Source organism: Podarcis cretensis (assembly GCF_951804945.1).
Source record: "Podarcis cretensis genome assembly, chromosome: 15".
NCBI classification, from domain to species: Eukaryota; Metazoa; Chordata; class Lepidosauria; order Squamata; family Lacertidae; genus Podarcis; species Podarcis cretensis.
This window is the reverse complement of record NC_137185.1, coordinates 33,251,402-33,268,000: the sequence shown is the minus strand read 5'-3', so window position 1 is coordinate 33,268,000 and position 16,599 is coordinate 33,251,402. Positions and strand designations below refer to the sequence as shown.

Genomic DNA, 16,599 nt, shown 5'->3' with positions numbered 1-16,599 from the left:
TTCAAGGTACTATCACTGTGTTTCTAAATACAAACTGAACTTGTTAGTTACAAAGCACTAGAGCTTGGTTCAGAATTGGCCTTTATTCTTGAATTATGGGTCTGTGGAAATTTGTGGTAACTTCTAACAGAGAGATGCAAGAACTGGTTGGTATTCTAAAATACCGCTTTTTAAAAGCACATGTAGACGTATAACATTTTTCTAGTATCAGCAGTGAGTGGGATCAGCATGGAGCACGAAATCTTGCACTTTTCTGGGGCCGTACATAGCCAGAATTTCCAATCATAGTTCTCTTCTGAGTTGTATTGGCACCTGGTACATCACCTCTCTTTAATAGGAAGACATTCTCCATTACTGAGGTATAGGATACCTGAACACTCCAGACCTGGAAAGAGAGGCACACTGCTTCCTTACCTGCGAATGAAATGACAACTCTTGTCTTCCTGCTTTATTTCTCTACCCAACAGACTGGAGAAATTGATTTTGGGGGTAAGTTTCCTGTTGGAGCGTCACATGGATAAAACCCAGTGTTTTATTCCTACCTACCGTACTTTTCTGTGTATAAGACGTCCCCATGTATAAGACGCAAGGGCCCTCGTGCTAGCAGACAGAGAAGGTTGACCCTGCAAGTAAGTGTAAAATTGATGCAAGATAGTACACACACACACACACACCCAATTTATTTAACCCAGAGAAAAACCATGTTTGATGGTATCAAAAGCAGATGAGAGGCTGAGAAAGAGCACTGGGATTGCCTTCCCCCTTTTTGCTGTCCCGCTAGAGGTCATCCACAAGAACGACAAAGACTGGCTTCGTGCCAAACTCGGATCTGAAGTCTGGTTGGAAAAGGTCCAAATAATCTGTGTCCTTCAAGAGTGGCTAAACTTACTTGAGATGGTGATAGAAGCACAAACCCAAAAGGCGTATTTCTGATGTGGAAGCCGTTTTCAGAACCTCTAGACACAGGGTGGGCTTTCTCAAGAGCAGCAGTGCTATCACCTTAACATTAAAAAAAAAAAACTTTTGAACTGAAGATATCCCCCAGAGAGCTTATAAACCTCCAGTTGTCCCCAGGAATGAATATCATTCCTGTTTCTGTCAGCAGAGGGAGCCATGTAGTAAAAAAAGGCAAAGGTTCTGCCAAGTTACAGCCCTCTGTTAAAACTACCATATTGGCCTGAATATAAGTCGCACCCAAATATAAGCCACACCTTTAAAATTCAAGGGGGGGAGGAGAGAAAAAAGACAATACCCGAATATAAGCTGCTCCCTTAAAATTCCGCAGGCTCACCCATTCCGTTTTACTGTTATGTCTGTTTCAGCAGCGATAATCGTAAAAGCCAATTTTCGTACGGTCGCAAATTTAAGCTGCACTTTAACTTTTCACAGTCAGAATTTGGAAAAAAAAGTGAGGCTTATATTCAGGCCAATACGGTATTATCAGTCCACGAATAGGCATTCAAGCAGCTGAATTAACTTAGGATCATAGAATTGTAGAGTTAGAAGGGACCGTAAGGGCCATATAGTCCAACCCCTTGCAATGCATGAATCTTCCCCCAAAGTGGAGCTTGAACCCAACACCCTGAGATAGAGTTTCATGCTCCACCAACTGAACATAACAGTTGGGAAGTAAGACAAAGGCCACCAGAAATTTAGGTACATCTGTTCCTACAGGGTCAGATTTAAGGTGCCGGTTTTGACCTCTAAAGCCCTTCACAGCCTAGGACCCTCGTACCTACGGGACCACATCTCCTGGTATGCCCCACGGAGGACCTTAAGGTCCATATATAGCAACACCCTAGAGGTCCCGGGCCCTAAGGAAATCAGATTAGCCTCAACCAGAGCCAGGGCCTTTTCAACACTGGCTCTGGCCTGGTGGAAAGCTCTGTCTCATGAGACCAGGGCCCTGCGGGATCTGATTTCTTTCCGCAGGGCCTGTAATACAGAGTTGTTCCACCTGGCCTTTGGCCTGGAATCAAATCGATCCGCTTTCCCTCTTCCTTTTCCCTTCTCCTTCTGTGATGGAACTCCTATTTGGGGACTTCCTGGCTTTTTTTCTGGCCCACGTAGGACCAGTCTGGATAGTTGGCCTTGGTGAAGACTTGACGTTTTCATCCCCCAAAAAGTTTTTGATTTGAGTTCCTACTGAAATGAGGCTGCATTTTAATGTTGTATTTTAATCTTGTTTTTAAGTTGTATTTCAATCCATTGTTTTTATACCGGTGTTAGCCGCCCTGAGCCTGGTCTTGGCTGGGGAGGGTGGGGTATAAATAAAATTTAATAATTTAATAATACATTCTCTAGGGAGATGCAGTTGTTTGTAAATTAAAATAACAAAAAGATTTGTTTAAATTTCTAAAACCACCTGACCAACAGCTTCTGAGCTTAAAGGAGGCTGATGACAATATAAACTATAGAACTGAAGAGCTAGAAGGGGTCCCGAGAGTCATTTGGTCTACCTCATGTCTGAAAAAAACACTTCTTTCCCATTTCCAAATTTGCCCACCACCAGACAAGTTTGGGAAGCCTTGCTACAAAGAAACCAGAAGTTGGAGAGATTGTGCGTGAATCAAATATTTGTGACACAAATATGTGGGAGAAAGTTGAAAATGAAAACAGAAGGGGAAATGGAAAAGAGAAAATCGATTTGCTCAAGCCTCTGGCAGCTTATCGTTAGTACCTTGGAGAGAGAAATTGGGGCAGAGGGTTTATGTGTCATGTAGTTTTAAAATGAAACTTCTTTGTTATACAGGGATGGTTTAGTCTGCAGAACTTTACCCTTCTCTCCTCACTCCTTCTAAGAACAAACTCAACTGCTGAGTACTGACAGTGCTGTGTAGACAAAACAGGGTCACTGAGAAACAAGAGGGAAGCATTCACTTAGTAAACTGGATCCCAGTGTTTCTGAAATACAAAAAGAAAAAGAAAAGCATGGGGGGGGGGGACTTCAAATCTGACCATTGATTAGTGAGCATGTTTCATGAGAACAAAATACAGAGTTTGGCAGGGAGGAAGAAAGCTTGAGGGATGTGGAATGGAATGGAATGTCCTGACAGCAGGATGTGGCTGGTGGAAACCCTGAGCATGTATACTCTTTACTGCAACATTTTGCTGTAGGTCCCACCTGTACAGCTCAGAGGGAACTCTCTGAGTAACGGGCAGAGGATAATGATAATGATAATAATAATAATAATAATAATAATAATAATAATAATAATTTATTATTTGTACCCCGTCCATCTGGCTGGGTTTCCCCAGCCACTCTGGGCGGCTTCCAACAGAGATGAAAAATACACTAAAATGTCACATATTAAAAACCTCCCTGAACAGGGCTGCCTTCAGATGTTTTCTGAATGTCAGGTAGTTGTCCATCGCCTTGACATCCGATGGGAGGGCATTCCACAGGGCGGGCGCCACCACCGAGAAGGCCCTCTGCCTGGTTCCCTGCAACTTGGCCTCTCGCAGTGAGGGAACCGCCAGAAGGCCCTCGGAGCTGGACCTCAGTGTCCGGGCAGACCGATGGGGGAGGAGACGCTCCTTCAGATATACTGGACCGAGGCCATTTAGGGCTTTAAAGGTCAGCACCAACACTTTGAATTGTGCTCGGAAACGTACTGGGAGCCAATGTAGGTCTTTCAAGACCGGTGTTATATGGTCTCGGCGGCCGCTCCCAGTCACCAGTCTAGCTGCCGCATTCTGGATTAGTTGTAGTTTCCGGGTCACCTTCAAAGGTAGCCCCACGTAGAGCGCATTGCAGTAGTCCAAGCGGGAGATAACCAGAGCATGTACCACTCTGGCGAGACAGTCTGCAGGCAGATAGGGTCTCAGCCTACGTACCAGATGGAGCTGGTAAACAGCTGCCCTGGATACAGATTTGACCTGTGCCTCCATGGACAGCTGTGAGTCCAAAATGACTCCCAGGCTGCGCACCTGGTCCTTCAGGGGCACAGTTACCCCATTCAGGACCAGGGAATCCTCCACACCTGCCCGCCTCCTGTCCCCCAAAAACAGTACTTCTGTCTTGTCAGGATTCAACCTCAATCTGTTAGCCGCCATCCATCCTCCAACCTCCAGGTGCTGGACTAGGACCAGGGAGAACAGAGCTCACCTTCCCAGCCAGGGTCCATGATCTTTTGTTGCCCACTCCTGAACCTTTATCTCCCCCTCCCAAAAAAATCTGGAGCAGCATTACACAGCTGAAGAGCTACATCCTGGTTTGCCAGGTCATAGTCTGACACACTAACCCAGGGGTCCCCAAACTAAGGCCCGCGGGCTGGATAAGGCCTGAGGGACTTGTTTATCTGGCCTGCAGCGACCCAGCCACCCACTGCCGCCGCCCGCTCTTACCGGCGCTGTGCTGCACGGCTGCCCACTTCTGGGTCGGAGGAGCACCGGAAATAGCTTGTGTGCATGTGCAAGCGTTGAGCGCATGCACAAGCGTTATTTCCGGTGCACATCCGGGTCGGAGGAGGCCTGTGCACATGCGCACAAGCTATTTCCAGTGCTCCTCCGGCCCAGAAGTGCGCTGGAAATAGTGTGCACACATATGGGCACGCGCTCCCCCACCCTCCGGCCCACCGCGCAATCAGCGCTGGAGACACTGGCCCGAGGTGCGGTAAGTTTGCTGACCCCTGCACTAACCACTACACTGCATAACTGAGTTTCTGTATTACGGTTCATAAGACAAGTGTTATACAATTGATCTACCATAAAACTATCTGATCATCTTTGGATCAGTGAGTTGCATCAGGGATAGGGGGCCTGTGGCCCTCCAAATGTTGGTAGACTACACCTCTCACTGTCCCTATTCATTTGCGGTGCTGGCAGGGGCAAATGGAGGGGGTGGTTCAACATCCGAAGGCAAGGGTGGACCTTGGTAATATGCCACTTTGTGCAAGGACAACATTTGATGCCCTCCCAGCAGCCCTCTGCAGCACCAGTTTAAGATGGATAAACAACACATCACTCCTTGGGAAGAAGGTGCAAGGCTCTAGCAGGGTCCTAGAGCCCTCCCTTCTTCCCAAAGCATGGTAAGTGCTTGCCCAGCTTTGGAAGAGAGGGAAGAGGACTCTAGGATCCCCTCATGCCTTGGCCTTCTGACAGCTCCCTCCCTGTGAGAAGCGAGGTTACAGGGAACCAGGCAGAGGGCCTTCTCAGTAGTGGCACCCACCCTGGGGGAAGCCCTCTCATCAGATGTCAAGGAAATAAACAACTATCTGACTTTTAGAAGACATCTGACGGCAGCCCTGTTTAGGGAAGTTTTTAATGTTTGATGTTTTATCATGTTTTTAATATTCTGTTGGGAGTCACCCAGAGTGGCTGGGAAAACCCAGCCAGATGGGCAGGGTATAAATAAATAATTATTATTTATTATTACTGTTAGTCCCAAAGCCTGACAAGAGCTTACCAGGCTCTGAGACAGTGCCCTCTTCAGATGCTCAACCAGAACTCCTGGACTGCTTGTGCTGCCCTAAATCCCCCTCTTCTGAAGCATCACAGGCTGCTCATCCCTGATTTATGTTTTGGAATCTTTTTGAAGTGGCTCGAGCACTCTGTAGTTTATTTGGAAAGAATGAAGAATCTTCCTCCCCACTGCCCCACATCTCTCATGTCCAAACACTGAGCAAAAAGGATGTTGTCCCTGATCATTGCTATACTGACACTGTCTTGCTGTGGGGAGAAGTGGGCCATGTCCCCCAACAGCCCTCCCCAACCTGGTGCCCTCCAGATGTTTTAAACTGCACCTTCCATCAGCTCCAGCAGTCTGCTTGGCCTGTGGCTAGGGATGATGGGAGTTGTAGTCCAAAATACCTGGCAGAATGGAGAAGGGCATCTGAGAAGGATTTTGCCCCCAGTTTCATATAGGGATGGTAAAGAGGAGGGGCAGGCAGAAATTCTCAGATTCAGTCCCTGGCATTTCTCAACAGGTCAGGGAAAAAAACACTACCAGTCCATATAGACCAGGGTTTCCCAACCTTGAATTTCCAGCTTGTCTTGGAATACATTACCCATCATCCCTGACCACTGGTCCTGCTAGGGATGATGGGAGTTGTAGTCCAAAAACAGCTGGAGACCCAAGGTTGGGACCCTGATGCAGACCATACTCTGCTTATGTAGACCAGTGGTCTGGCTCCATATAACAAGGCTACCCAGGTACCCGTGGTGTGCAGTGAACTAGAAGTGATGAGATGAGGTCAGGGATCTTATCAGCATCACTGTTTTCATCTCTTTAGCTCTGGGGACTCTTGACATTGATGGTTCAAAATGACAGGCAATAGGTTTCTCCAGGAGGGCAAAATAGATTAACATGCAGCTGGGCTGAGCAAATCTAATCTGTTCATATTTAGAGATTTGCTTAAATCCTGATTTGATTTAAGAACATGTTAAAGTTGTTACTCCACCGACCAAATCTGATTAGGCATTCACTGGATATTGCTTGTGTTCATTTGGAGGTTCATTTCACTAGCTAGTAATTATTTCGGAGGGAGAGGGATATAGATCTATTATACTTAAATTGCTAAATTAAGTGGTCAGCCATCTCTCCTGGGCCACTTTCCACATGGAGAGAAACTAGGCTCAGAATTGCTTCCCCCATTCCCTATATAATAGCAATAATTTTATTATTTATATGTCACCCATCTGACTGGGTTGACCCAGCCACCCTTGGCGGCTCCCAATAGAATATTAAAAACACAATAAAGCATCAAATCCTCGCGAACAGGGCTTCATTAGATTACATATGACCTATCTGCTACTTGGAGAGTTATGTGCTCCCCACTGTTGTGTTCTCCCCCACTTCCCCAAGTGGCAAAATGTTCCAAGGACTGTACCAGTGATGGCTGGCCCCCATTGGGGGCTGGTAAGCTGAAAGGCAAGGAGCCAAACAGTAGGGGGAGCCAGAGCCAGGCAGAGCCAGCTAATTCGACCTTTGTCCCCATCTTCCACCCTGAGTCTATAACTCTATGATCAGGTTGCCTCCTACCTTTTCTGCCAACAAAAAGCCTTAAATGCTGTGACCTTTCCTTATAAGGGTTTTGCTCCATCCCCCTGATCAGTGAGCCTTGTAAAGAGTTTGCCACATTAAAAGTCCTAATTTGCCCCCATCTCTCTCGGCCACCAACACTTATTTTTTTCTTGGAATCCCTGAACAATCTGAATGGAGAGGTCCCTACATGGAGTGTCCAGCACAAAAGTTACCTGGAGGAAAAGATGGTCACATGCTTCTCCACCACAAAGGACTGACATGTGAGCAACAGGGTCCAAGTTTCAGATGTAAACATTCCTTCCGATGCCAAGCATAACATTCCACAACTTTCCATGTTATGCATTTTTAAATACACAGACTAGGGAAGCATTTCTTCCTCGATCAAGCCAGGACAATTTCCCAGGATGAAGTGTGACCCAGTAGTGTGATTTGGGTGCCCCTTTTACATCCTGCCTGTTGAGAAATAAATGGTGGGAAGGGACTTTTATGGCAACCAAGAATCAAGGCCCTGCTCAGAAGTAGTAAGTGTTTATAAAACACATCTCTCTTTCCTCTGCATATTTAGGATTGAGACTAATAACTAAGTATTGCTTCATGCCTGCTGGATTAGGGGCATTAAGTGACTTGGACCTGGGCTCCTTTTCTTGCTCAACTACATAATCACTAGGCATAAACCCAATCCTTGGGTAAACTGTGAGCAGGCTCAGTTCCTCATCTGCAAAATGGGGATAATGGCATTCTACCCTACCAGCAGCTGTATCGTGCAAACATGCTTGCTTGTAAAAGCTCTTTATGAACTGGTTGCAGAGTATTCAATGCATCCGCAGAGACTGATGGGGCTAAATCTTCTTCCTCCACTGTGGCAGGGAGATGACCCATCCTAAATGTGAGTATGCCAGGGGAAGGGGGCCATAACTGAGTAGACACTGTCAAGGCCTTTTTCAGTAAGCACTCACCAGAACTGTGTTCTGGCACCTCTCAGGTGGGTGCCACTGCCATTATAAGAGAACAAAGGAGGCTTTCATGGTGAGTTCCGGCACCTCTCTTTCGAGAAAAATAGCACTGGGCACAGCAAATGTTAGTCTAGGGGGGTAAAGGTCCCAAATTCAATCCCTGGCATTTCCAGGTAGGGCTACAAAAGACTCCTCTCTTGGACCCGGCTTCCAGTCAGTATAAACAGTGAAGTTAAAGGTTCAATGGTCTAATTCGGTATGAAATGGGACTCTTCCATGTTGTGGATAGCAAGCTTCTTTTGCTCCCATTAATTCTGTTGTCCACGTGGCAATCTCCTCCAAATCACTGCCTTCCCACACTCTCCACAATCCAGATTTCCTCATACCTTCTCCTTTCCAGAGTATCCACAGCATAAGAAAATCCCTGTGGATTTTGCAAAGGAAAACGAAGGTTCAGTGTACTTAATATTCAAGGGCCATCGACTTTTGAATAGAAGCACTACAGTACAGCCATACTGCACAGTGCTCATTTTGACTCCATGCAGTCAGGGGTGTGAGCGTTTTTGTGCTTCCAATAAGGGAGTGACACTTTCCTGCTTATTTTAGACTGAAACTTGCCAGACTGAGAACACAGCTACGCAAAGCAACTCTGCAAACAATACGTGTGTCAGCTGAGGTGGCTTACACCTATTGAGTGTAATCTAGGGCAGCCTCCTGCAAGCTAGCAGGAGTGTAATCTAGGGCAACCTCCAGATGTTGGGTTTGGTGGGAGCTGTAATCCAAAACATCTGGAGGGCACCAGGTTGGAGAAGGATGCTGTGGAGTGTTCCCAGTTTCCAGAGAGGTAGCCATGTTAGTCAGTCCCAAAAACACTGAATCTTGCAGCTCTGTTAAAGAGGAACACAATTATTGTAGCAGAAACTATGTGGTGTATGAAGTGTTAAGGTAAAAAGGTAAAGGATCCCTGGATGGTGAAGTCCAGTCAAAGGCGACTATGGGATTGTGGCGCTCATCTCGCTTTCAGGCTAAGGGAGCCAGTGTTTGTCCACAGACAGCTTTCTGGGTCATGTGGCCAGCATGACTAAACTGCTTCAGGTGCAACGGATCACCATGACAGAAGCCAGAGCACATAGAAACATCATTTACCTTCCCGTCACAGCGGTACCTATTTATCTACTTGCACTGGCGTGCTTTCAAACTGCTAGGTTGGCAGGAGCTGGGACAGAGCAACTGGAGCTCACCCTGTAGCGGGGATTCAAACCACCGACCTTCTGATCGGCAAATCTAAGGCTCAGAGGTAAACCTAAAGACCACAGCCTCCCCTTGTTTAGGGAAGCTTTTAATGTTTGATACATTACTGTATTTTAATATTTTGTTGGAAGCCGCCCAGAGTGGCTGGGAAAGCCCAGCCAGATGGGCGGGGTATAAATATTATTATTATTATTATTATTATTATTATTATTATTATTAGCAGGTATATAAGACACACACACCCTTGAGTGTATAGCAGGGATAGCCAACATGCTCCCTGCAGAATTTATTGGACTACAACTTACCATCATCTCTGATCAGTAGGTATGATGGCTGGGGCTGGTGGAAATTGGCAGTCCAGCAACATCTGGAGGGCTACAGGTTCCCCATCCTGGTGAAGAAAGAGAAAATGGAAAGCTTGAGGGAAGATGGCAGTTATATGGAAGATGTATATACCATGGCCCTGTTTGTACCAAGCACATGCTAATTTCCAAAAGTCAGCATAAAAAGCTGCCTCTATGGAATTGGAAGGGACCCTGAGGGTCCTTTGGGCCAACACCCTACAATGCAGGATGCAGAGCTTGATCAAACATGTAAGATGGCCACCCAACGCCTGCTTTTAGAAGTCCAAGGAAGGAGAACCCACCACCTTCCGAGGGCATTTGTACCACCGTCATACAGTTCTTACCACCAGAAAGTTCTTCCTGATCATTTAGCTGGAATCTCCTTTCTTGTAACTTGAAGCCATTGATTTGACTCCTAGCCTCTGGAGCAGGAGAAAACCAACTTGCTCAATCTTCCACGTGAAAGCCCTTTAGATATTTAAAGATGGCTATCATATCATATCATAGGGACATGGGTGACGCTATGGGTTAAACCACAGAGCCTAGGGCTTGCCGATCAGAAGGTCGGCGGTTTGAATCCCCGTGACAGGGTGAGCTCTAGCTGCTCGGTCCCTGCTCCTGCCAACCTAGCAGTTTGAAAGCACATCAAAAGGGCTAGTAGATAAATAGGTACTGCTCCGGCGGGAAGGTAAAGGGCATTTCTGTGTGCTGCTCTGGTTCACCAGAAGCGGCTTAGTCATGCTGGCCACATGACCCGGAAGCTGTACACCGGCTCCCTTGGCCAGTAAAGCGAGATGAGCGCTGCAACCCCAGAGTTGTCCACGACTGGACCTAACGGTCAGGGGTCCCTTTACCTTTACTTATCATATATCTCAGTCTCTTCTGCAGGCTAAACACACCCAACCCCCTCAACTGTTCTTCATAAAGCTTGGTTTCCAGGTGATGCAGTGGTTAGAGGGTCAGGCCAGGACTAGGGAGACCCGGGTTCAAATCCCCCTTGCCTGTGAAACTCAGGTGACTTAGGCCTAGATGGCCTTACCTAGGTCTTTACCTTTAAGCCAAACCTACCTTACAGGGTTGTTGTGGAGGTAAAACAACTCAGCAGTCTTATGCTGAGTTAGAATTTTAATCCTTCTAGCTCAGTAATGCCTACCCTGGCTCACAGGGTTTCAGACAGGAGCCTCTCCCAGTCATACTTTGAGATACCATGGGGGATTGAACCTGCAGCCTTCTGCATGCCAAGCAGAGTCACCACCCTTCTCCTGAGGAGGGAGCGGGGGAGAGAACTAAGTATATCAGGTTGAGCTCCTTGGAAGAAAAGCAATAGATAAATAAATTAATAAATACGTAATAAACTAAACTGACAAATTCCGGCATTTTCAAGGTGTGTGCTTAATCTAGGACTTCCCAAACTTGGCTCTACAGCTGCTTTTGGACTACAACTCCTATCATCTCCAGCATAGGAGCCAACTTCTAGAGGTCGAGGTCCCTTCGCCGCCCCCCCCATTAAATTTTTTGAGCCTCTCCCCGCCCCCGTTTATGAGCATTGCCATTCAATTGGTGTGTGTGCACTGCAGCTTGTGATCGGTTATGCACATAGGAGCCAAGGGGCCGAGGGGGTCTTCTGCCTCCCCATAAAATATCTGAGGGGGCGCCCCCCCAAGTTGATTACCATTCAAATAGCGTGCGTGTGTCGCATCATGTGAATGATTATGCGGGGCGGAGCTTACCTACCCCCGCCCCCAATGCTTTATTCAGGTTGGCACCCCTCATCCCTAGGTAGCAGGACCAGTGGTCAGGGATTCTGACGAAGATATCTACGCAGCTCGCTGACTTCTTCGTGGGTCCGAATGAAAGGATCGCGTTAGGCTTTTTTCCTTTGCCCCCCGCCCCTCCTTCTCCCCGGCTCCACCGGCAGCGACGGCGTCCAGCGGCCATCCGGCAGCATCACCAGTTGCAGCGATATCCCAAATCGGCCCCAGTTCTCTACCTGCTTGGCGGGTGCCTTGCAACTTAAACGCCCTTGCTTAGCCCCCGCCTCTGCGATCAGGAAGGGTTCAAAAGAAGACGGAACAAGAAGCCGTCGCTGGTGATCACAGTCGGCTTCCTCCAAACAAGAGCTGCAACCCGGGATCCCTTCCGCGCCTCGGGCGTCTCTAACCGCCACCTGTGCGCTCCGCCCGCTTGGCACCTGACGGGGCTCCTCCCTTTCCCCGGGGCGCCGCCCCCTGCCCTCCCCCACCTGCCGGACACGCCCCCGCTCGAGTGGCTCCTCCCCCCTCCGGTTTCCCCGCCTCCCCCTCGCCCCAGCTCCCGGGCTCCGGATCCTGCACCTGCTGCTGCTCTCGCTTTTCTCCTGGCCGCGCGTCGGGCGCCTCCTCGGGGAACGGGCGCGATGGAGCCTCTGCCGCTGGCGCTGGGATTGGCTGCGTTGCTGGGTGAGTGAGATGGTCCGGCGGGAGGGATCGGACGGAGGGCGAGGAGAGCGTGGCTCTCCCCCCGGGGCGACGGGGCCCGAGCCTTCGCCCAGCCCGTCGGCCGGGGTCTCCCCTGGGCGCCTCCGGTGCGCCTCCGGAGGCGCTTTCCTTCCTCCGCCTGGACGCGCCCCGGCTTGCCCCGGGTCCCCATCTCCCTGGAGTTTCCGAAGTGGCTGTGATCCTTCCCTGCGAGTAAGCTCCGTCTAGCGCAGGTGGGGACGCACTTTTTTGAGGGTGTTGATGCGTTGGATCGTGAATAGGATTGTGCTGCGCGACCCCCCGCGCCAAGGAGGTGAAGAGCGCGGGCTGCGCAGCTTTCGCTCCGCTGCATTGAAAGGCGAACTTGTGCTCTCTGTCTAACCCCGGAGATGGCAGGGGGCTGCTCCGCTCGCTTACTGCGAATCAGTTGCCCTCCCTAAGAACCTGGCTAATCAGCGTGCAACTGGAGCAGGGTCTTTGGTCGGTTTAGTTTTTTCCTCTGCGATTGATGGAGGAAACTGGAGATCGTCTAATAATCCTCGTTAAGGATTGTCAGCAGCTGGGCAAGAACCCGGCGGTGTGAGTTCACTCCGGATTAACGCAGTAAAAACAGCTAGGCTGTAATCTTGGGCTTGGGTAGAGTTTGGATCGGAGAGAGGGCTCGCTTTAGGTGAGAATCTAGCAAGCTGACTCCTATGCGTGTTTACTTGGAGATAAATCCCACCAGTGCTGGACACAAGCCCAGGAGCATGATTGTGACCTGAGGTCTGTGTCTGCATAGATGCTTATGCTGGCATGTGGGTAGGTGGTACCAGAGTATGGTCTGATGGTACATGAGGCCACCACCTTACTGAAGCTAAATGGGTCTGGCTCTGGTCAGTGCCTGGATGGGAGACATGTATGCTGCCCTATGGGCTGTGTGGTCGTAGTCAATTGCTGGGTGGTTCTGGCTAATTGCCATGTATGGGCAGTGAACGAATAGCTCTGTATGGTTCTAAAAACACCTGGAAGTCCCACTTCTTCCATAGATCCACTGCCAATGGCGAGAGCCAGCGTGGTGTAGCAGTTGTGCTTAGACGCTGGAGAGCAGGGCTTCCATTCCATGAAGCTCTCTGGGTGATTGTGGATCATGGCCGCTCTCTCTGCCTAAGCTGACCCTGCAGAGTTGTTGTGAGGATTGGGGGGGGGGGGAATTTTGAGTTCTTGGAGAGAGGGTGGGTGAGCAACAAAATAAAATAAATAGGACACTTGTGTGTTTTGGTTCTGATTCCCACCCCCACCCCCAAAGGAAAATCTTAGAAATGATCTTCACAGGATAGTGGTGAGAGGAGTCAGGAAAGATGGTTAAATTCTCTACATGGGTCAGAGAAAACTGTTGCTGGACTCCAGCTGTTGTTAGACTACAACTCCCATCACCAGTTTGCATGTCGATTGATGAAAATTGGGAGTCTGACAACATCTGGAGAAAGCATCATATTAATCATCTAGGGTGCCACAGATGCCCTGTCTCTGCGCAGTGGGTGAGAGGTGCTTGATATCATTTGGACGTGAGCTGAGGTGCAAGTTAAACTCTCATCTAGAATGGAAGGTTTCTTTCCTCCCTCACCTCCCTTTCCTTTGCTGCCTGGTTACAATAAGCCTCTGCAGCTAATCTCTCCAGTCAAGTTCTGCTCCCCTACCGTTTTTTCTTAATCCATCCCGAAGGAGAGGAACATTTGTTTACTTTAATCTCCTTACTGTATTTGCCAACCACCTTTTCCATAGTTCAAAGCGGCTCAGGCATTCTGAAATGCATCCATCTCATTGCCGAAACAATGTTAAGATTATACTCTTTAATCAAACACATGGAGATGTGGAATTACGCTCAACAGGCCAACGGAAACCTTAGTTAACAGAACCCGCTCTCTGGGAAAGGAGAGCCATGAGAAAACAGCCAATGCGAGTCACATTCCAGGTTACTGAGGAGTTAACAAATGTGATGTAAACCATGATGCGCCCTTGAATCTGGAGACAGCTTGTGGTTGTGCACTCTAAGCAGTTTGGTAGGACCTGTGTAGAATCTGTGATTATAAGTGACTTATTGACCTACTCTTAGGGAGAGGGGAGAAATTTGATTCGGTTTGCATTTAAAGGTGAATCTACCTAATTCACACTTTCTCTGGAGCAATCTGTCAGCTGCGACACAGCTACCCTTCAAAATTTGCACTGCTCTGAATTTTGCAGTGCAGTGCAGGATACGAAAATGCATATACAAAAAGCATGCATGGTAATGTCCATATTAGTGGAAAATAACATACAGAATGCATCATATTAGGGGAAATGGCTTGCAAAAAATGTGTATTTCAGGCAAAATAGCATATGAAATGTGTATGTTAGGAGAAATTTGCACCAAAATGCTGATGAATTTTCATGAAAATCAATAGGTCAGTGTTTGTTGCAGTCAAAAACAAAATGATGATGTAGAAATGTGGAGAGTTAAATATAAGGTTGGGGAGAAAACATAAGGAACTGAAACTGGCAGATCCACACATCCTGCACACCCCCCCTCAGTTCCTTAGCAGTTTATTACCCATGCATCAGACTGTCTATTAATCATTTATGGATCCATCCTGAATGATACATTGGGGACAATTTAGGACAAATGGTCTTCAGGTTGTGAGATGTGCCTTCAGCTTGGGAATCCTCCCAGCATCATTGACATCTTTCATTTGCTTGAGAGGAGGAGAAGAGGAAGGCCAAACAGAGGAACAAGATGGGTGTATATGGATAAACGCTCCTCAACGTATAAAACCAGGATCAAAAGACCATCCAGCTTGGGATTTAAGCTGAAAAAGCACTCAATCACTTTTTCACCACTTGTTGCTTCCACACAGTCTGCACGTTTCCCTCATAATCCTGTTCTAGTAGCAGGCTGAGTGTGAAATTCTACTTCTAAGAGCACTGATAGTGTGCAGTTGTAGTTATTTTGACTTGCTGTGCAGGTTTTTGTTATTTCATGGAGCATCTTGGGGGTAGCTATTGGATGGTGTTGAGGTGGTGACTAGTGATAACATCTGTCTAATGATGGGAGGAAAGAGAAATTGAACACAGGAAACCAACTTTAATGCCCAATTGGTTTAAGTGAGAGCATTTGACTCATGGTGGTCACCAGAACTAGAAACGAAAACTATTGCTAGCGTGTCAGATTTTTCCTGGATAGTGATTTGGGGTGTGTGTGTGTGTGTGTGTGTGTGTGTGTAAATGACTAATTTAGATTCGTTAATGTCAATGGGCCTACTCAAGTAGATTCATGTTCTCTTATATGAAGACTGCAGCCACAGAATTGAATCCAGTTGAAATTAGTGAACTTAAGTTAGTCAAGTCCATTAACTTCAATGGGTTGGCTCCGAGTACAACTAGTATTAGATACAATCCACAGATTTTTATTTGTTAGTACTGAAAATACAAGTATATAAAGCTGTCCTTTTTTCCTGTCTGTCTCTAGTGCTAGCACATTTCAGTTTAGAACCCTATGCCAGTTTTTCTAACTAACATGCAGAGAGGTGGGATCACGTATACACATTGCATACACTGTATACACATTGACACTCAGAGTTCCCACAGTGATCTGTTCACATAGACTCTCAATGCTTGAGATGACCTTCCCCTCCACGAATTTGCCCAGTCCTCTGACCCAACTGCAGGAGGCAGTGGAAGACAGGAGTGCCTGGCGTGCTCTGGTCCATGGGGTCACGAAGATTCGGACACGACTAAACGACTAAACAACAACAACTTTTAAAGCCACCCAAATTGGAGCCCACTGTAGCCTCCTGGGGGAGCAAGTCCCATACAGTGGCACCTTGGGTTAAGAACTAAATTTGTTCCGGAGGTCCGTTCTTAACCTGAAACTGTTTTTAACCTGAAGCACCACTTTAGCTAATGAGGCCTCCCGCTGCTGCCACACCCCACCGCTGCGCAGTTTCTGTTCTCATCCTGAAGCAAAGTTCTTAACCCGAGACTATTTCTGGGTTAGTGGAGTGTGTAACCTGAAGCGTCTGTAACCCGAGGTACCACTGTAGTTTAACTGTGCACTGCATGAAGAAGATCTAAGCCTTGCTTTGTCTTGGTACAGCTAGCTAGTTTCTATACATGCTCCGCTCTCTATCCTTCATCAAGACAAGCAGAAGACATTAATCAAACTGCAAGGGCCCATTCCAGCCAAGGGAAAACAGTCATGGAGGGTACAAATGGGCCAGTGTGGGATGTGGCCTGAAGGGAGCCCCAAAGGTCCGAAAGAGAGGCTTGGAGGGTTGCTTTTTGCATCCCATGTGATTTGAGCCTATGCATCTAGATCAGTGTTTCCCAACCCTGGGTCTCCAGATGTTTTCAGACTACAATCCCCAGCATCCCTGACCACCGGTCTTGCTAGCTAGGGATGATGGGAGTTGTAGTACAAAAACAGCTGAAGCTCCAAGGTTGGGAAACACTGATCTAGATCACTGTGTAAACATGGGTGTCAAACATACGCCAGGAGTTGAAGCTGCACACAACGCAATCGTTCACTTTGCCTTCTATGCAGATAACAGATTAAGATGTCGGCACAGAGCTTTGAACATTTGGATCCTGAAGTC

The 16,599-nt window shown here is 47.7% G+C and overlaps 1 protein-coding gene and 1 long non-coding RNA gene across 2 annotated transcripts in view; one reads left to right on the top strand and one right to left on the bottom strand.

Moving 5' to 3' along the window:
* Positions 1–6,719: 6,719 nt before the first annotated feature.
* LOC307203994 lies at positions 6,720–11,797 on the bottom strand. Its single transcript, XR_013833430.1, has 3 exons — positions 11,524–11,797; positions 10,602–10,795; positions 6,720–8,362 (listed from the first exon to the last, which is right to left on the bottom strand). It is a non-coding gene; the product is annotated as an uncharacterized lncRNA (long non-coding RNA).
* Positions 11,798–11,834: 37 nt separating this feature from the next.
* ESAM (endothelial cell adhesion molecule) overlaps positions 11,835–16,599 on the top strand; it is a 99,994-nt gene continuing 95,229 nt past the window's right edge. The window contains exon 1 of the mRNA XM_079955141.1: positions 11,835–11,971. Within this exon, the coding sequence (XP_079811267.1) occupies positions 11,929–11,971 (43 nt within the window). The 5' untranslated portion in view covers positions 11,835–11,928. The remainder of the gene's footprint in view (positions 11,972–16,599) is intronic.